Source organism: Hesperophylax consimilis, chromosome 5 (assembly GCF_061612785.1).
Source record: "Hesperophylax consimilis isolate HC1 chromosome 5, BYU_Hcon_1.0, whole genome shotgun sequence".
In the NCBI taxonomy this organism is placed as follows: Eukaryota; Metazoa; Arthropoda; class Insecta; order Trichoptera; family Limnephilidae; genus Hesperophylax; species Hesperophylax consimilis.
The window spans coordinates 6,068,295-6,090,543 of NC_142840.1; the positions used below are offsets into that span (position 1 = coordinate 6,068,295).

The window sequence follows — 22,249 nt, forward strand, 5'->3', positions numbered from 1 at the left end:
CAGAGGACAATTAATCCAGTTGTCAGTATGACTGTCCTATGTCAGAACAAGCTACAGGCAATGGGCTATGGGACTACGGGCATAATACGATATGAAGGAATAGTCATTCAGCGGTAAATAAAATACGTTTTCCCCTTTGTTGGAACAAACAACGACAATAGAACCTGTTCCTAAATGCCTTTGAATGCAGCGTTTATAAAATTCACCGAGCTTTAATATTCCCGAACGCGGGAAATTGAAAAGGTAATTGTGTTCGGAAGGCAGTTTTTACGCTTCTGTCGAGTAAAATGTGCTTTGAATAAAACCATATTGAATCCTGTTCAATTTACCACTATAATGAGAAACCTTTTTAAATCACCCTCACACTTTCTAATAAAGGCGATAGAATATGAAACAAAATTGATGTAAATACTACTTTCAGTAAAATTCTTAAAAAATAGATTGAAGTACTCTTACTTTTCGAATCTTCGTATCAAGTGATAGGTACTTGAAATACCGAAGTTAGTGCTCACTTAATATATTCCGTAAGTACGTAGACTATTTAAATAGCGAAGTTTCTATATTACAAATTCAGAGAAAGATCACTGCACAATTATTGTGAAAGCAGTAACTTAGTTTACTTTAGCGCAAAAGTTGTACTTAACTGAGTGATAACTGGAACTACATTGAGTTGAGAAAGTGGCTTTTGTTATACAGCTCAACATATAAAGCTAATATTCATAATAAATCTTGAAGTCTCCGAATGGACTGCGTTGCTCCGACTCAAGAAGTTTATGAATATTTGATTAAACGTTAACATTGTATTAAAATATAAAGAAGATATTTCTTGGAAATAAAGGGTTATTACAGAATACCTATGATCCAATTTTTATTATACGTATGTTTATTTTACTAGATAGCTTAAATTAGGTTATAAGGCACAAATGATATTTATTTCTCTTTCAATGCGTCCATAGGTACTTACCTAAGTTGCTATACTTACTTCGTTATTTTCAGATATTCTTAACGTTATCTTTTGTATTTCATATATTCATAATTTTTCCATTGGAAATTTTGGTTTGTTTTAGTCTTGTAATATGTAGATATCTTTTCAACTTGAAATATATATACATATTACCTAATGCATACTCACCCTTAAGAATTTACTATATTATAACTCATCTTTATGTAAGAAAGTTTCATATTACATCATGCGAATATTTTTTTTCATTGCAATATTGTATTAATTACAGTATCTCATTGTTTCCGTTGATATTAACATATGTTATTATGGTTATTAACCTCTATTTTCTTTTATTTACTATTTTACACTCTAATAGGAGCTATTTAATAACTAAACAAATCTTATTAAGACACCTTTTCAATTTGAAACATACTTTACTTATTATATACTTACCCAAAAACATTTGCTGTGTACCTCATCTTTATCATAAGTTAGTAAATTTATTTTTGTATACTTAAATATGTACACTCTTTTGGAAATTCCAATATTGCATTAGTTAAAACAGGATCTCAGTTTGCTTTGTCATTTACGATTTATGTTCTTATTTACTATGTTTTCATATCTCATACTATAAGTTATATTATATGAAATGCGAAAGTCGTTAAAGACTCATATGAATAACGGAGAAGAATTTATATCATTATTAACAGGGATTTTCAAATAATGTTATGATTTATATGTCTTATACCGAGGGACGAATCACATTTAGGAAAGAGAATTATGATCAAAACCTTGTACTGTAGTACCGCTAGAATACAATTTGCTATTCCTTTCCTAAACACGCTCATTAAAGAATTTAAATATATAATATTATTAAAATAAATACCGGAATATCCAATTACGTCCCGTACATGCGAACCGTATCTAAATTTCGCTACTAAACTATATTGTGTTAATCTCAAGTTACCTACCAGATAAGTATGGTACTGTATATTATCTCCATATTATATAGTTAGTAATAAAACAAATCATTGTAGAAATATATAATATAATTGTATAGCGCCGTTGAGGTGATTTCGCACTAAAACGGAGCTACACAAATCGTAAAAATATTATAATTATTATTAACCTGTAACGAGTAAGGTGTTAGTAGGAGGTATACTGTAAAATGAATTCTCCTCCAACAGGTGAATTGTGGCCAGGTACTAGACCGGCTCTTCATTTACTCTCTTAATTAAATCCCACGCTGATCTACGAACCTCCCTCTTCCTCCTCTCCCTCGGTCCCGCCGCAGCCTCTTCTCTTTATGATCTCACTTCAAAGTGTCGTCAGAGAGAGCTCGAGTATGAACACCTTACATAATATTTTAACCTCGCAATGATATTCAAGAGTTCTAACCCCATTAGCATCTCCTCGGGGGTATCGCTTTAGAAGGGGTGTACCTATATCGTATTTTTGCACAATTTTCAGCGCATCCGAGTTGTTAAACGGTTGAGTGGGTTCCTCGCTTCAACTTAGAATTCAGTTTGCTAGTAAACGTACAAAGGATACACTATCCTAGATTTAAGCCATATCCTAACATGATAATCAAAGTAAAAATATATTCCACATTTTTCAATAATTTAAAATAGGTACCACTCGAATCATGTTTCGAAGAACCTTTAAAAATGTTATAAATATTGATCTTATACATTAAAGCAGACTCAAGTATGGCACTCATTTTTTATAATTATGCAGAAAATAACAAAAATTATCATAAAACGTTACATTTCCAAGAAGATTGAAGTAGGTAATATAACCTTTGGAGTGAAGAAAGCATTAATTTGCACGTTGTTTTTAACAATGCAAAATAACCACTTGTTAATAAGAATTTATAATAGAATATTTTTATTAAAATGTTTTTTGCATAATTTAATATTACGCTGAAAAATATAAATTCGCAGACGTTAAGATTGATAAAGGGCGTAAAGTATTTTGCAAGTCTAATTCTAAATGAAATGTTTATTTTCTCAGGGCATAGATAAATAAACTCGAAAAATCGTCTCAACATTCTCTTGAAAAAAACATTAACGGCAAATGAACAAAATATTGAACTAAATATTTATGTTCAAAATTGTAAATGGTAGTATAGACAGTCCTGGTTTAATTAACCTCATTGAATTTCATATACCCACGAGAGCTACTCGATCTAAAATTTTGTTTAAATGCAACAATATCAGGACTGAGTATTCCAAACACTCGCTTGTACCTAGGTAGCATAAAGTTAGTAATAGATACACAGATGTGGCAGATCTATTTAACTGCACGCAAGGTAGATACAAGAGGGCTATGCTATCAAATCTTTTCAATCAATATTAATTTAATCTAATTCTACCTTATTTGCACTATACAAACTTATGTACTTGTATCTCTTGTTTACTTACTTACCTACTTACTCTCTAATGTCATTTCACAATCAAATGCCACATATATTTGTAATTCTTTTTTTTAAATATTTTAACTGTGACATGTTATCATTGTTTATGGTATATTTATACCGTTGATATTAAATAAATAAATAAAATACAGCTCCAAATATTAAGTACGAATAATTTAAGTGCGCTTATTGAATGAGTGATAAACGATTACAAATACAAAACACTGAACAAAACCCTCTTTGATCTCATTTCATAATGTATGTATAATCTCGTAACATCTTTAACAATGTCGCCGTAGGGGTATTATTTTGCGAACTCGTTATTTGAAATGTAAGCAAAGAGCATGCCGACATAATTTATAACACGACACAAAGTGCCTTTCTTCGGGTCCCATTCAGAGGCCCTCACCAACCGCTAAATAAACCGCTAGAAAATTCCGTCATGTACAGAGCACGGAGCACAGAGCACCGACTCAAACTACACTGAGGCAAATGCACACAGGTGGGATTCATAATAATTGCAAACTGGATACAAAGAAGACTTTATTTTATTATTCCGGTGACACGTGACTCGTGAAGGGTGCGTATAAACGTATAAACCCTACAGAGCACCCACGTTCCTTTTACCCACTCTCGGCTCCACGAGGAAATCAACTACCCTCGCCAAATGGGACCCCCGAGAAGAAAGAGAACAAGTCTTCACCCCTTATTATTGAAATTGTAGAAGTAGGGAATTTACTCTACGAATTAAAAGCCAGGTGGCTGAATTATTTTTGGTATGTTTAAGGTGGAGCGTTTAAACAATAGTTTCAGCTTTCAACCCTTCTGAATTCCTAACTCGTCAGATGCGAATGGTGCTCCTGTTTTTGGGTTGTATATTAATATGGAAGTTGGTACAGTGTTTTATGTTCTACTTCACGGAAGGATCAATTCAAATTAAGGCGATGCTATACGTAGTAATGCAAAATCATGTGTTTTTGGTTTGAAAATTTGGTCGCCTAGAAATGTTTCAGATGCTTGAATTAAATACTGCGAGTAGAATACATCTTGACTTTTGAAATAATCGGGTATTTTTTAGATAAGTGTTTTTATAAGCCCAGAAAAAAATAATGTAAAGGCCTATGAAAACTGCTTTAAAGTTCAAAATCTCCTTCTTACGAACCCATTTTTGGTTATAATTTTATTGTATAATGTGGAAAATTAAGTTATTTATAAAATGATCGAAAAAAAAATTAAATATTTATGCCTAAACATCCACAAAATAAAATAAAAGGCACTTTTTGGCCATGTTTTTTTCTTGCATAAATCAAAACAGGCGGATGGTGTTAAGCGGGAATTTAAACCTTATCGCTATCTACTTAAGGGTTGTTATTGATAGCGGCTCAATTAAAAATATTACACGACGTAGTGCATCGCCTTAATGTCAAGTTTTTGTGATCGCAAGTCTGAAAGACGGTCTTGATCTATTTGCTCAAAGTATTTTGAATTGTTAATGTTGAAAAAAAATGCGTAAGGGCAGATTTTAAATATACGTCTGGCAGATAAATTGCTAATTACCAGCCATGGGTGAAGAAAATTGATCAGTTTCTTGTGAATGTTTACAAACCAGTCAAGGGATAAGACAAACAATATACAGAGGAAATCTAACGATGTGAAGAATATTGTAAAATAATAATGCTTTTCTAATCACCTTTAGCTAGAAAAAGTTTCTGTTTCTTGTAAGTCAAAAAAAATGTAAGTTGTAATCATTTTTTGATAGCGCCGTAGGTCGGGCAGCGAAATACCGGCGCGCCGTTCCCAACGCTGCCGGTTTGCACTGCGCAGTTAGTACTCAGTGCACAGTGCACACCGCAGCTCGCTGTAATCCAATCTAAAAGTGCAGCCTGGGCAAGTAAAAGGTTAAATTCGTTAGAAACGTGTGCCCAGTAACGGGTGGGTGATAGCACGTACAGACCCGAGATGAGAAACTTGCACAGATGCAGGACTGCGATGAGCGGACTAAATGGTCTTTCTTGTCATTTTAAGAGTGACGTCTTCAATTTAAACTTATATTAGCCAAGACTATGTAAATGGTCTTTCTTGTCATTTTAAGAGTGACGTCTTCAATTTAAACTTATATTAGCCAAGACTATGCAGTGTTATGTTTAGTGTGACGTGGTGAACAAAACATCCGTAAGTGACGTCGTGAGACCCACATTTTTCAAAACTACTTAAGGTTATAGTTTATATAAAGGTTTTTTCGAAATTTTAATTATTAATCACAATTCAGAGATATAATGCAAAATTAAGTAAAAAAATGTAGTATTTTCACTGTTGAACATAAGATGGTAACATTTTCGTTACTAAAAATGGTGTTTCCGTTTAGTAAATTTATACACTAATCAACAATTACTTTGAACATAAAAATAATGACAATAGCTAAAATTATACGTATTTTTCCAATAAATGCAACAAATTTCGCACGATTTGGAATAGATTCTTAAACTTATACTTCGTTTTATAGTTCCTAATAATAATCAATGTAAATGTGGTATTTAAAGTACTTGGTCGGGGGGTTTTGACTACTTATCTTGATAAAAACGTGATCAATTTACGTTCCCAAAAATGTAGTACTATCCATCTAAGAGTGAAATAATTTTAAATATTTTCTTGTAGTATTATTTTTATTTGTGTATTTATATACTAGTATAGTTTACAGATATTTACAAAGATGATAGGTGCCAGTGATTAAAAAAATGTTTTACAATATATTACCATGTTTTGACATAAATAAAGTTAAGTGTAAAATGATCCGTAACTTTATGTATATTTTTAAGTAGTAATGTTTTGTGAACACCTCACCAGGAGAACCTGTGGAATAGCGGTGTGTAGGTTCAGCCCGAATGTGTTCTCGAAACCGAGACCTTTGCGAAAATCGAATTCCACTCCAACTCACTTTTCAAATCAACTACTCCCAGAGAACTAGGACACGGATTCGGGCCCGAATACCTCTTCGTATGTACCCAGCATGGCTTCCCGGCACCCGCGTCCCCCCGAATTTTCCTCACTTAAGCGAGTTCTCGATGATTGGTGACTCAGCACTCACCAAGAACACAGTCCTGACCCGCAGCAGAATCCGCACTGGTGAGAGTCCTGATCCGGGACCGAGTTCTTAGTTGGAACCTTGCATCATACAGTTCGTAGCCAAGAACTCGTAACCCGGACCTGCTCCTAGAACTCGAGTTCTTTTAAAAGGAACACTCCTCGGAGGCCTCCGGTGAAACCAAAAACTCATCTATAAAGTTGAGATGTTTTCGTGTTTTACATAGAGTGTCATTCTGTCGTCGTAAGTAAAAACACAGCATCGTCCTCGAGACTCTCAAGGGGCACACTTCATCTATTCATGACGGTAGTTAGGTATATTAGGTTGGTAATAGGAAAATTAAAAGGATACTATATGAATTGAACTTAATATAGCAATTAATAAATAAAGATAATCAAATGAAAACAGAAAAGTAGGGTTTGTGTCGCAATGAATAAATAAATGCTTACCATTTATGTGAAAATATTACATTTTACAAGTGAAAGCATTTATTTTTAAAACATTGTAACAAAACCTCCAATCGGTCTATACCTACCCACTTTATCAGTGGCAGTCGCAAGAGTAAAGTAGCCAGTTGTGGCAGCCAGGAGCGGCCACCCCTAATTCGGCGCGGCGGGGGTGGCTCACTTGACCTGCCCGAGAAAGAGGTAGCCTGAATAATTTATTTCATACAATTAGTTGGGCCGACGCAGTGTAACCTACTTACACCACTAACAGAAGGCTGCGATTTAAAAATCCGAGGGGCATTTGGTTGAACAACTCCAGAGACAAACTGATGAGCATCCATTACTTATAAAAAAACCTCTTTTCAAGACATTAATCCGATCTACTCCACTCTTTTTTCTCGCTAAAATAATAATTAACATGGTAGAAAAGAGCTCTAAAAATACAGATTTACCTGCTGTGACCGGAGGTTGCCAAAGTATCGCAGGACACGAGACGCCTTGTCGATACGACGTGAACCTGTCCCGAGTCGGACAAGGGGAAGAAGATGAACGTATAGATAAAATTGAAAGATATACCTACCTGTATCAGTACGTACAAGAAAGAAGATATGTCAAAACCATATTCCAAATATTCCAGATATTACCATAAAAAATAATCAATTACACCTCGCCACTGGTTACTTACGTATCACGTGATAGGCATTCCGTCTCGTTCCAACAGCACCCTACAGATGAAACAGAGGTGGTATCACGTGATCCGTTGCGATATATAGCAATTTGATCAGTGGCGAAGTGTAGTAGAAAAAAATAGACATTTTTAATTTAATAAAAAAGGTCATCGGACACCAAAATTACATCTATATGTTTAACTCCTAATATTCTTAGGAATCGCTGGTTAAATTCTTATGGGTACGTGCTGATATAGTAGTTAAATTGGTGAGCAGTGAATAAAAGCGTATCATTTATGTGAAAATATTGCTTCCGAGACATTAAACCAATCTATTCCTTTATTTTTTTTCGTTAATATATTAATTAATGTGGGTGAAAATATCGTTGACAAATTACTGATGTCTTTATAATTTTCTTTGATATTTAATTCCTGACATTTGTACACAGTAAAGAAGTAGTCAAAACAATAATAAAAATACTGTGAAAGAGACGCTATCGTGCCACAAAATAGTAGCCAATATATTAACCAAATTTAAATAACAAACAAAGTTCATAAAAGTGTCACCGCGATAAATGAATAGTACACAGATCAAAGCAGTGAGATATTATAAAAGGCGATGGAGCATTAAATTTATTGTTGTGTACATCGTGGTCATTTCTCATCCGACAGCGCTACCTGCTGACGGATTCGATTTGATGAAAGAAATAGATTAATCAATGACTCGTTCTCGCCGGGAACAATATATCATAAGGGCTGCTGCGTGCTGAAGAATTATCCGCCTTGAAAAATACATTGAATAAAGATACTTAACTCAAACAAAAGCATTAGAGTAGTAAAATTAGTCAAGTAAAAGCATATGTTTAGATTTTAGTCATTTATTTATTAACGCTCTTTTTAGGGGCTTTTACATATGAATAGTAAAAATTATATGGTGTTTATTTTACATAACTAAACTGCCTCAAGAACAAATCTTTTGTATTTGTATAAGTAAAATATTTAGGTTATCCATTGACGTGGTATAATTATTTCTGTCCATAAGTATTCTGGGCAATGAGGAATACATAAATATGGTAGTTAGTCCCAGAATTTCTGCCCTGAAATAAATCCCAACTTTAGTATTTCGTGGTGGAATCCGAATTCTGCAATGAAGCAATTCTGGACTATCTAATGCATCATTTAGAATATTACATATTTCTACTATTTTCTACCAAGTCGGTGAAAATCCTTCTGTCAGACAATTTAAGCATATTCATTTCATTTAAAAGTGTTGTAGTTCATCAAAATTGCTGGAATACTTATTTTAAAACTTGTAAAACGTAAGAATTTATTTTGTATACTTTCAATAGCTTGTATATTATTATTGTAAATTTTTTTCGGGGCAGGAGAAATCACAGAATTGTACTCAATTTATCGTAAATAAATATAAGTTTCATATATTTTGGAGATTAGTAACTTAGAGTTATAGATTGTTTATTATTGAAACACTGTAATTTTGTGGATACATTGCAATAACAAAAAGGGTGTAATAGAAGGTACCCAAGGGACTTCACCAGGGATCCAGGGATCAGTGATTCACGAGCTTAGAAGAAGTAAAAATGTATTTGTCAGTATAAAAATAATTTTTCTTTCACATGTTGCCACTGCTGGCAAGAACTTTGAGCAGGCCATATCACATGGTTTTTGGTTACGCACTTTCCCACTCCCGCAGTCTGTCGGGTATGTTCTGTTACACCCTGAACAAACCGACCGGTTTCGGCATAATGTACGTACTTACTATCATCAGGGCAAAAATAAACTTAGTTTATAAGATACGGTGATGTACAAGTACATTCACAGATTTACAACTTCTAATTATATATCCAAGAGTTGCGCCCTTGTACCCACATTTTGTAATGGTTATAAGTTTTATGTTATAAATAGATTCGATAATCCTGAAGGAATAATATCCGTTAGTAAAACGTATCCAACACCAGGCAAACTTTTGAAAGCGCTTCTACAAAACGGCTATATACCTAGTTAAATTTGGATCGTGATTTCAACAAAATTGATTACTGAATGACAGCCGTGACAAATAATTTAACGTGTTTTATCGGTGACAGTTCGCGCTATAATAATTATCAACTATGGTAAAATATTCCCTCAAAACAATAATATGAAATTAATGCTCAAATTCGATATTTAATTATAGCTGGTTGTTGAAAGCTAACAGGCGTTATTTAAGAGGAAGCTACAAGCCAAAAATGTGTACATTCTTGGTATACCTTATATAGTAGGTAATAGGCATACAAATCGCTTGACAAACGGAGTCTAGAATCGTTCGATTTCAAGCAAAAAACTGGTTTTTATTTATTTTATAAATAATTTTATACGAAAGCTAAAAAGTTAATCAAGTGAAACTGTCACAGATAATTTTAGCTATAATACTGTATTTTTTAAAAGTTGTTTCCTTTATGCGTTCATACATTTCTATTGAAAAAAATTTTTTTTAGTAGTTTGCATTTATATTTTTTACTGAGTAATTTTTTATTTTATTTGTATTCTACTCAAGCGAAGTGATAGGAAAATCAAAATAGTGATTTGGCATTAAGCTTCGCCTTAACTAATTATTTGAAATATATATTTTTAAATATTTTATTATTGTAGGTATTAAAAAATTGCGTTTTCCATTTTAATTTCTTTTCGGTCAATATTCCAATACCCATCTTGGAATTCGCAAAATATTTTCAATTGCAACTTGGAACCCCACAAAACACTTACTGTTTAAATCAGTATTACCAAATTTTTATTACTAATTACGATAAAATTGTACGTAGGAATTTAAACTGATTTGGCACAAATTCAGATAGAAAAGACGCGGAAAAAGATATTATACGACATTTATTATGCAACACTTTAGTAGGTAGTCTAGGTAGGTACATTCTTATGTTTAAATTAATTATTTAATCAAAGAGTGATATAAGTTTGCTAACAACCATTAATTTTTATTATGGCATCACCATTAATTAAACGAATAATTTTTACATTCACATCCGGTCACTTCTGGCGGCAAAATCTAATTTCGCCCCGCAGAGTCGATGGATCGTCTGCCTTTAAAAATCACCTAGTCTTTTAATCATCATTAATATCAAATAAAAGTTGTACACCCGAGGAGATTGATGATTCGGCCATCTGATGGTCCGTTCGCCTCGCCTCGCAAACTTCCTTGGTCGGCCGGAGGATAAGGCGAGTATATCACGGCGAAGCGTACAGCTCATAATTTATTCTCTTTATAAATTAACTACTTAGATTGAACTCATTTTTTGTATTTTAAAATGATGAATAAAAACACAAGTTCTTAGCGCGATCTCAGCTATCAAATTAAAGTTTTTAAAAGTGAAGACTACGTTGAAAAGTTTTTTTTATCAATAAATAAATAACGGTATACTATCTTATCGAATATCAAGGGAATTAATGTTTCCGATAATCCATTAATAAAAGTAAGACGGTATTTCAACTGTTTGAAAAAGCTTTATTATAGAAAGCTTTTCAATTAAGTGATTTTTGGTTGTATTTATATCCTTCTGACAATGTTAGAAGAAGTTGGTAAGTTAAATAAAGCCTCAATGTTAAATGGTTTAGATATTAACACTTTGTTGAATTTGTAATGGAAGAGTGGGTTCAGTATTTTTTACACTGTGCCAATTTACCAACTATCCTTACATTCGGAACTCAGACGCAGTCCTTAGTTCCTATACTTCCTTCGTATCGCGATAGTGGCTATTCCAAGTTAGATAAATTTAGTGCCGTCAGCACTTGGATATATCTAGGGCGGCAAGGGCAGAAAGCGGGAGGTGGTGGTGGGGGGGGTAAAGATGTGGGAGTTGGGAGTAGGGAGCAAGGAGGGATGCAAGACGGGGGAGATGAAGGGATGCAGATACCGCGGGTAGCTTAGGGCTACCAGCTTATCTAAGTCAAAAGAATGAAAGCGTTTGGTACATTGAAAACAAACTGTTTCTAAAAGTGAACTGTGAAAAAATAGGTATTTTTTGGAACGGCTTGAAAGCATTATTTTTGATAGAGATACAATTGTATTGAAGAAAAAACATGTTTTCATTCTTATAGATTTAATTACAGTTGAAAATATCGAGAGAGTTTGATATTAACATCAAGTCAGTGTGATTTATTGTGCAATCAAGATATTATAAGCGTTAATTAGAAAAAGAAAACATAAAATTAAAATATTGAGAAAATCGATTGTTCCATCTGTGAATACTTGTATTGTATTATACCGGTTATCATAAATTATAAATAACATTTGGCACCTCTCTTAAATATACTTTATTATAAAAGTGAATAACACTTCAACCAATTTGATTAATTAATTCATATCATTATATCACTATCATTCATATGATAACCAATGAAAGAACTATTGTAAAAAGTTACAGTAAAGGCGTGACAGACGTCGGAAGCATCAGAGGAATAGTTGAAAAATAGTTAAATGCAAAAAACTCAATCCATTATAAATAATTGCATCATTAATTCGAAGTAAGACATTTAACATGCGCTACCAATTAATATACGTCAAAAGGGAAAGGACAGCGCGGCTGCGATCTTAATCTAGATTTTGACTTGTAAAGTAAACCAATTTATTCCTGAAACTGGAGAAACATCTGTTCCAAATGGAACGAAACATTGCCTCGATGGATTCGAAATACCGATACGTCCAAATACAGGACAAAATATTTTAATTCGAAAAATAAGAATTGTTAATTCAGCCGTAATATAAATTCAAAAGCAACGTAGTTTTTTAAAATGAGAACAGTTTATTCAGCTATAATAAATTCAAAGTTAACATAATTTTTAAAAAAAGAATAGTTTATTCAGCTGTAATTTAAAGTCAAATAATAAACATTTAAAATAAGTAAATAGCAAGGCATAATATTCTAAGAAACATAGCTAGATTAGTGCGAAACTTAAACATATTATTTACGAAACTTAAACGTATTTTCTCACATCGACAGTTTTGCATGTTAAATACTGACTCTTTAGTGGCAGTATTTTTATATTAATATTTCGAGCGGACAACTATTTTCATTCGTTTTCCTGGAATTCGTGCCTTCTTGCAATTAAGGAATGCTTTGAATCGTCAACTTCAATGTAGCTAAAAAACCTAAAAAGATTTAATTGGTGCAGAAATACCACGAATGTTTTAGAAACAAAAATAATACTGCTACACTTAATGTGACTGCCATTTCCAAATCAAAACAATTTTAACGAAAATACTGCAAAACTGATTTCATATAAAATTTAAATCCATATGGATGTTTATAAATCTTAATATGAAAAGAGCACTTCGTACTAGGGAATCTTCGATTTATAAATGAAAACAAATGGATTTCGGCGCGAGTAAAAGTAGGTAGTTCCAAAGCCCTTATTTACATAAAGAAATACAAAAGTGCTAGCCCTGTCTAGAAGCCAGGGGGTAAGGGGTGAGAGAGGGATAGAGTAGAAAGACGAGCATTTAAACGATTTTTTCACCGCACCCCATCGAACTACTTGGGGTAGTTTTTTTGTCGCCCGGATCTGAGTACATTTTGTAGATTCGTCCGATAGCGTCCAAGGGATTTGCGCTGGATTCCTTATTGATATTAATAGTTCGCAAGATGCTGGATCGCTCCGAGTGATGGAGTTCTGGAAGATTCGTTTCAAAGAGCTGAGAGAGACTAATAAACTGTGGGACCTAATGCTGAAACTTTCATTTTTCAATAATGGACTTAATTGAATATTCCGTTTAAGCAAAGTAAAAATTATCACGGTACATTATCAAAACGAATTTCTGGTATATTATTATTTGTAATAAAACATTTCGCAGTGCGAAATAGCTCTCAGGCTAATACATTATAAAAGTAATCCTTAACTTCATAATATTTACCTACATATTAAGCTTCTTGTCATTGGGAAAACATTATTTAAAATAAGCCTTTAGCGGCAATTGTGAAGAAATAAAACAGTATGACAAGTATTCTGAATGTATGACACGCATGAATCGAACATTCAAACCAAATTGGGCGTAGTTTTCTAAATAATTTATCAATGAACTCTATGTGATGAATGTGTGGGAAGTATGTTAGTTCAGAAGTACCTACCTTTGCATACATCATCTTTGGATGAAAAGATTTGTATTCAAAGAGAACACGTGTATTATGCATTATACACCTCTGGGAATCCCAATTGAAATATCTGTGGAATGCTTCGAGTGACCATAAACTAAATAAAAGAAAAGTAAGTTCATTCATAAGATTTGAATTAGGTACGTTCGTTCTATTTTCAAACGCCGCACACTCGTTCATTCATCTTTGTGGTAGATTGGCAACGCTTGCCTGGCTTTAAATACATACATAAATTCACGAAATCGAAATGAATACAATTTTTTCTCCGGACAGAGAAATTGCCTCTGGCCAAATTCTCCGCTTGACTAAAGCCGCAATTTCATGACTTTTGTCCTGGATATTAATAAATTTATTTTTTATAATCGTTTATGTTTTATATATATTAATAAATGGGAATATAAAACTAGTGTATTTTGTTAACGTTTGACGTCATTTGCTCAATTGTTTTGCGAGTTGAAGAGGCAATCTCTCTGCGCAGTCATAAGAAATTTGTAACTTTAATTTTTTTAGCAGACACTGTTTAACTTTCGTAATTTGAAATGAATTGACATTTTCCATTCCACTTTCCGTAAAAAAAAATGTTCAGAACAAAGCTTTAAGCTCTGAGAAAGTATAAATTAAGAATTAAGACATTTCAGTAAAGGTAAAGTCTGCTGTAAATAATGCGAGTGCAGGTAAATGAGGTAAGCAGCGCACCCTTCAGGGTAGGAAGCAGGAAGGTGCCTCCCTTACCACAAAAGGTTCTCATCTCAACCCTAGCTCACTATTGTGCCCCGCTTGACTTTTTGTCTGGCACTTATCTTGAATTTTTTATAAACAGGCGTTGAAACGCTTTCAACTTATCACTTCCGTTGAAATATTTGGTCTTTTTTTACAATTTCGCGCCCGTGGCGGCCGGTAATTTTTACCGTACTTCTGACTAACGAACCATTACAGAATATCTCCGTAGGGGTATGTAAGCAGGACGGAACGACTCACAAATCTATTTTTGCATGATTTATACAAATAGTGATATAGGCAGACAGAAAGGGTAATTTACCCACTTGTTTACATTCACGTAAACTCTTCTAATAAATGTTTTAAATTCCCGACTGAAGTATGTAATATAATTGATCTTATATCTTCCCGGGCAGCCCCCGCTTCTTAATGAAATTTACGCTCTGTTCACGGTCAGTCTGATATACGTATTCACCTTAACGTCTTAACGTCCCTTTTTAATCTTGTTCATTACGCTTACTTATTTATTTGTACTTACTTAATCTTAACATTGTTAATAATATTTCGCATATATAGTACCGTATTTCGCATAGTACCTACTCACACAAAAAAAGTAATGACGAAAAATACATATCTTCACTCTATTTAGATATTTTTCACCAGATCACAATTTAAAATATATAGATACGTTAGAGACTTGGACTTAAACAAAGTTAAAACTATTTGTATGTTACTGTAACTGTGAATATTTTCAATGGGATAATCAGGAAACCGGCACGCCACTTTGTACAGCTGAATATCGTTTCAGCTTCAGCTAAAGAATTAATAATGAAGGTAATTTTTATTCTCAGGTGCTCAGTCACAAGACGACCCACCACACGCCTCTGGCCGCCACGAGAGGAGCTTTTAGAACGTCAAACGATGATAGCGAGGGCTTTTTTCTATAATAAGCATCCGGATGTTTATGTCGCGAATTCGAGCGAGAGAGCTTTTGATGTCGACGAGAGCTTTTAAATGATATTTACGAATTTGGATAGCAAATTACAAAAGCACAAAGCTGGCCCTGCGGTAAGTAATGTTAATGAGTCGGTTTATCGCAATAAAAAGCTCGTTAATGCTTTCAAAGCATGCATATATGGCTTACGGGGAATATCATTCTCAATGGGCCGGATTACTTCGTATTACATGCTTTATTTTAATCGTTTATTACCTTTGTTGGTTTGTAGGTATACCTGCCTGTTTACATGTTTATCAATCCAGTGTATTTATATGGATTCTCTAAAGCGCTTGTAAAAGTGTTGACTTATCTATTCAAAGGATTTTATTTGAACTTAATACTACACGCATATTTGTTTTTGGGTGTTGATCCGTGTTCTGTTTTCTCCTTCTTTTTAGATATATCTATTTGTTGTTCCAGCGTCCATCATCAAGGCAGATATTTTGTGTGTAGACATAATGTGTACCTTGATAATGAACACACTCTGAGACACTAAAAGAAACCAACGAACATTGAGTGCAAGGAGAAAAATTAGTACGGCTTTTTTATCAAGATACTATTAAAAAACGTGACTTAATAAACGTTCAAAATATTAGTCATTCAGAATATATCTGAACACGTGTTCACAAAGGTGGCTTTGTCCGAATAAATATAATGGACAAGATGCGAAAATATTATTATTTTTAAGAGCACGTTATCCGACTTCCTCATAACATATTCGTTATTTACTGATAGTTTTTTTATGAAATTTTAAATTCATTCGCCATAGGCCTCCATTCCCATTTTAAACAGGAAAACGTATAATCTAACCAGATTTTTAATAAATTAACAATATTTCATGTCAGTAAAAAAGCTGAATCATCATAATGTATCTAATATGAATTTATTTCAATAATATTTAGTATTTGCAATATCTAAGTAGAAATTTCTACTTTCCGGCGGACACTTTAAAAATAATTTTCACAACTTTCTAGAACATGTTGACATTAAATAATAAAATGTTAAGCATTGCAAAACCAAGCTCCTGCTTCTAAAATTAGCTTGTGTTTGTCATAAAGCGCAAATAAACAACTCTCGTCGAGAAAACAATGAATATTGTCAAGACGACCGTTTGCAACAAAATGCATCTCGCGGATTAATAGAACGCGTAATGAAAAGCGGACTCGTACGTTGGTAAGTTCGCGAACCACTTGACATCAGTTTAGCTAACATTGAAGTGATTAATTATTTCAACAAGCCAGGAGCGGTCCATCACTCCCACGCAGCATTCTTCACGCATTCAAGTCATTCGGAAGGGAGCGAGGATCTTCATAGATATTAAAGAGCATCTGGTCTGTCAAAACAAAGATTCTAATTATAATTATACAGGTTCAATGCTGAGGCAAAAAAAAATATTTTACGCAAATATGGAATTCGAAGATTTTTTAATGCAGCTTATTAGGTATATAATGTATCACATTTATTCAGGAATTGACCGATTCAATGCTTTTGTAAGAATTTAGGAATTAACCGTATTTAATGCTTTTTTAAGAATGTATTAGAGGAATATAGTTTCGCTGTTGCAGTTAGTGCAGCTTCATTTTGGTTAAATTAGTATTTAGTTGGGTAGGTTTACTTGAGTGAACAGTTAAATTTAGCAAGTTGGCACTTAGGGGTTACTTAAATAAGATTATGTTATTAATACCTACCTTTTTTATTTGGTTTTAGGCATTCCACCCTGAAAAGAGTGCTTTGTGAATACCTACCTTATAAACTATGATAACATTGGTCCTCGCAAATTAACACTAACCGAATTTACAGTAACTTTGAAAATGTTCACAATTTTCCACAAACTAACGCATATTCTCTTGCAGATCAAATCTTCGGTAAAATTTATTTAGGAGTAACCAACGGAACAAAAAATATTTCTGCTTTTAACGGACAGCCCCTGGCTCTGATGAGAGATAACAACTTAGCTAATATTAAATTTAAGGTTTAATAATTAATTCTGAGTTGAATACACGCAAAATTTATGTTTTTTTAACGAGCAGACGATAAATAATAGATTGTCAAACGAAGGGTGAGACCGTTGCGTACAAGAATGCAAATTTGACTTTTTTTATCACGGAATATTTACCTTTTAAATTAAAACCGGTTATGAACACCAAGTAAAAATGCGCTGCTATGAATACGCTATATTTTGGAATTTATGTATGTGTGTTTGATGGTATTCCGTTTTTTAAGTATGCTACCTCTACTACACAGAAAGCATTCAGGGCGCGTAATAGTTGACAGTAAAGAAAAAACACATCCATCAAAGTATGTTGAAAATAAAACACGAGGGGAGAACAGAAAATTTATAATACACATAAAATACTGATCAAATAACCAGGGTGACATCGTGCAGGAGCAGGGTGCAGGGAACATAAGTACCTGGGGTCAGCGAAGGGCTCCGCATAGATATTCCGGGGGGCCCGGCGGGGCAAGGGAGGGGGCACGGGGCCCAGGGCTTCGTCGCCGTCTCCGTAGCGGTCCCCATAGCGCCCCATGCTCTTCATCGTCATTGCGAAGTTCTCTCTGTCAATCCTGGCGACTCGAGACACTTCCTTCTATCACTGACGATGGTCACTATCCACCTTCTTGTTTACCCTGTTCATTGTCGCCTGCTTCTCGAAACGTCAATTTAACCAAAACAAACTAACACCACAGCGAAGGTTCGCATTGTTCAGAAAACACTTATTCGACAAGTCATATAAATAAATACACTGATCACACGGATAACTTATCTTAACTCGAATACTTAGTATGTCTGCTGAAAGTCTGTTCCGGGTTTCCGTGGAGCGCGGTGTATTTACGGAAAGCTCTCCGAAGCAGATAAGAGTGCAGCTTTACGCGAAAAAGCTCCGGTGGCCCGAGGGATGCAGGGGTAGGCGCGGCGAGGGGGAATCGGAGACATACACCCGTCAATGTTGATACGATCCTCTGCGCAAAAAACCGAAGGCGAGCTATTGGCACAGCCGATTAAAAAATCACAATATTTCGTAAAAAATTATGTTTACACGGGGACCGAACGTTGCGTTTTCTTTTATATAACGAATGTTACAAGTTTCAAGGAACGGTCCGTAGCGAACGCAGCGGCAATTAATCGAACACGTCCGCTCTCAGCGCCTGACAATGGCGAAGTGCGGGACAAGAAGGGAGAAGAGTCGGAGTGTGCGCACGCAGGCGACGGGAGGGAGGGGGCGGGCGCATGCGCTGGGGGAGGGATGCGTCCCCACGGCCCACAGGGTGGGTTGGGTGAGGGGGTGGTGGGAGGTAGCCTTTAATCTGGGGTTGTTTGCGAGCGCAACAGTTATCTGCCGTCCGTGTTGCCAACGTGAGAGACTAATAATTCAAATATGCCTTGCGGAATCGAAATGTGACTGATTTCTAGGCAGGTAAAAAATGTCATCTTTACTGCAATACGTAACCTGAAATGAACCAACGAATGTTTATTTACATATTCTTATGTGAAACCACATAAGAAACTTACTACTCGGGTCAGAAGGATTACGGTATTCCCAATCGAAAAGTGTTGATGTAAAAGGGGGAAGAAGTGGGGAAAGTTGAGAACTTACGTTAAGTTTTCGATCATCTTTCTGCAATCATTTGCAAGATTGAAATAAAACATAATTTGCGCAAATATTCAAAATGTTACTTCTGCGAAGGTAAAAAATAAAACATTGTAGTAGAGTCCGTTAAAAAAATATAATATAATTTTCAATTTTGAATTAAATTAACCCATACAAATTAAAGTGATTTTGTAAAACCATTAGTTTAGTGTCCGCTTTCAAACGACAAATGACAGGAAGGAATTAACAATGTCAAAGATAAGTAGTCCGGAGAATCCTAAAAGGTTGCCGTTTAACGACGTCTGGGTCTTTTAAAATTCATGTTCATAAAAGGTTCACAATCAAAACCCAAATCTATTAAAGTCATGAGGGTCTATTGTGTTAGAGGTGCAGTATGCTTAAGGTTTAGTTTTAGGGATAACATTTTGGGGTAGATAACAAAATTATCTGTCTCCTGTGAGGTCTTCAGTCGCGCCGGCCATTACCGGGTTGGCGCATGTTAAAGGTCCAATAAAAGACACTTCTTGTAGACGATACACGATAGATTAAAGGTAGAAAGGATAATATCTGCGATAAATTTGTCTTTGAAGACTAGAGCTACAGGTTTATGTTTTCTAGTCTGAGCCGGGGACTCGAAATGTTTGTTTGCGAGGTTTTTGATAGTTTTGAGGTCCCGTATGTCCCGTCGCCCCCTGTTGGCCTTTGTCGCTGGCGCGGCAAGGACAACAAAAAAGTCGAAACTTTTTGAACAATGGGAGGAGCAAAAAAGCTTTTCTATGTTAAAGCTAGTCCGCTGTCGGCGTACAATATGTAAGTATCGAGTATTTTGCTGTTTAGGCAAAGGTTCTTTCAATACCAAGCGAAATGCACCGGAGACAAGCATGCATAATAATAATAATAAAAAATTATAATTTGATAATTTGTAAATCGTTTTTTTTTTTTTTTAAATACTTAAAATTTATATTAATACATTATTACTCACCAATCAGTCGATTACACATTTTGGGAAATGAACATGCCAACATCGGCGACATTTATTTCTTAAAATTAGCGCAATATAAACATGCACTCAAAAATTATTTTTCCATAATGTAATTTTATATACGCAATATGGACATGTAGAAATGAAATGATGATATTTCTCATTGTTATTTTTAAGTTTAAAACTACTATAATGTAATAATATTATTTTTCTTACTTTGTACTCTATTATATGTTTATTTATAAAAGGTAGTATACCCTTTTATGTATTTAAAATAAAAAAAAAAATAAAAAAAAATAAAAAAATTTAGATACTTAATTCGTTCAAACTGAACGATTTAATATTTTACATTGAAAATATTTTTGTATTATTCGTGATTCAGTATTTCGCAAATAAAAGAAGATTTTCAAATTTGTAAAAAAGTTTAACCTTTTTAAATAATTATAATACTCAAAATAAAGATAAGTTGTTCACTTTTTGCTAACGGGTTAAATCCACCTTAGGAAGTCGCATAGCTCACTTTCTGGAAACCCGCAGTTTAGCCGTGGGCTAATTTGACGGTTCAAAGCTTGTGGATCGAGTTAGAGTGCAACTATCAGTACGGGATACAATAATCTTCCGTCTTCCCCAGAGGACGGTGGGAATTTATACCTGAACATTGATGTTCCTATTATGGGTAAAAACGGATCGGAACAAGCCGTGGATGGACTACAGAAACATACACATGACCATACACAACGTCCGAGCCCATTATTTGCACGCCTTTTACGAAGACTGATTGAGTCGGACGTGATAACTTTGGAGAGCGTCTTGCAGTTTTGCCGTCTATCAGCCGATATGTAAGTGGAAGATTGTTATTTTGATTGGACAGTGAGCTGATTGCGAGTTATGGACATGCGCTAATGGTTTCGGGTATACTCACTATATAGCCGCGTAATAATAGGTTATGGTCAGGCGGGCGTTCTGGATTCTTGTCAAAATATCGTGATTGATGACCGCGGAATGCCGAATTTTATAAGCTGTCATTTTTATGCCCAACCGAAAATACAGAAGGTGTTTTTGGTCGCAATATTACTTGCCTAAATATAAACAAACTTTATCTAATTAAAATTTAATTTTGTTTTTAAATTTTGCTGGTTTTTAAAACATGATTTAAAATAACGTTATAAATTTCATAGAAATATTTAAAATTTAGCCTAAGAATTACAATTTATTCCAATTACACTTAATTGATAAATTACATTTTTTATTGTCGGTTATATTCAGTTGTAGTCATGTAAAATATTTATTGAAGTAGTTTTGTATTGGTTTTCGCAATGTTGTTTACATTTCATTAATTGTATCTACCGGTCAATGTTGGATTTCAGTGCTTTTCAGGCTAGATTAAATATTTTGCAATCCACATTTTATTGTTGATGTTGTGGAAGTAGGTATAAAGTATTTTTACTTTCAAATGTTACAGTCAAATATATCTGGGTAACCACCTCATAAATGCAGAAGAGAATGATCAAATCAGCTTCACGTGAAAGGCAGCCTGCATCGTGAAGCGTTTTACAATAGTTTGGTTCGTAGGTCTGATTTATGGGGTGGAAACGGCTTCTTCCTTTAGATAAAACACTGGCACGCGGGAACAAATACCCATCACACGAACCCCATTCAAAAACACAACGGGGAGATTTCATTTTGGGGGTGAAAAATACTTATTGAATATCTGTTTTATCTGTTATTGAATCAATAATTCGATATTCAAACTTATTATCGAAACACTTCCCCCGAGATAAGAACTCAATATTACACCAAAGCACTTCTTACCTAGTCGCTATAAAAGGGTTTTAAAACTATAGTATTAGTATTTAAAACTGAAAAAATGAAATAAAGATGTAGTGTTTGAATAATTAAAGAAGATCCATCATTATCCCTTACATTCGTGCAGTGAATGGAAACAGAAGCTGTTGTCATCAGAGTTATAAGTAACTAGTTACGACTTTAAAATACTGCCATGGCGTGAGAAAATGTACTCCTATAGTAATATAATTTTATCATCCCAAGTGCAGGACTAATTTCGTAAGACCCTTTCAGCCTTTATTGAGTCATAGACAACAAGTAAGATAAGAAAAAGAGTAAACAAAAGAAACGGGACGGAATCTGGTCTTGTGGAATGCGACCATATTACGGGGATGGCAAATTACCGAACCCAGCCATGTTGCTCAACTGATACAATGGCTCTCGGGAATAAGGACAGTAAAAGTAACTT

General features: G+C 34.3%; 1 protein-coding gene across 2 annotated transcripts in view; it reads right to left on the reverse strand.

Moving 5' to 3' along the window:
- The window catches only part of Ten-a (Teneurin-a transmembrane protein), a 140,751-nt gene extending 122,184 nt beyond the window's left edge, over positions 1 to 18,567 (reverse strand). For both annotated transcript variants that reach the window (XM_089631553.1, XM_089631552.1), the window contains exon 1: positions 17,836 to 18,567. In XM_089631553.1, the coding sequence (XP_089487679.1) occupies positions 17,836 to 17,966 (131 nt within the window). In that variant the 5' untranslated portion in view covers positions 17,967 to 18,567. The remainder of the gene's footprint in view (positions 1 to 17,835) is intronic.
- Between the last annotated feature and the right edge of the window lie 3,682 nt (positions 18,568 to 22,249).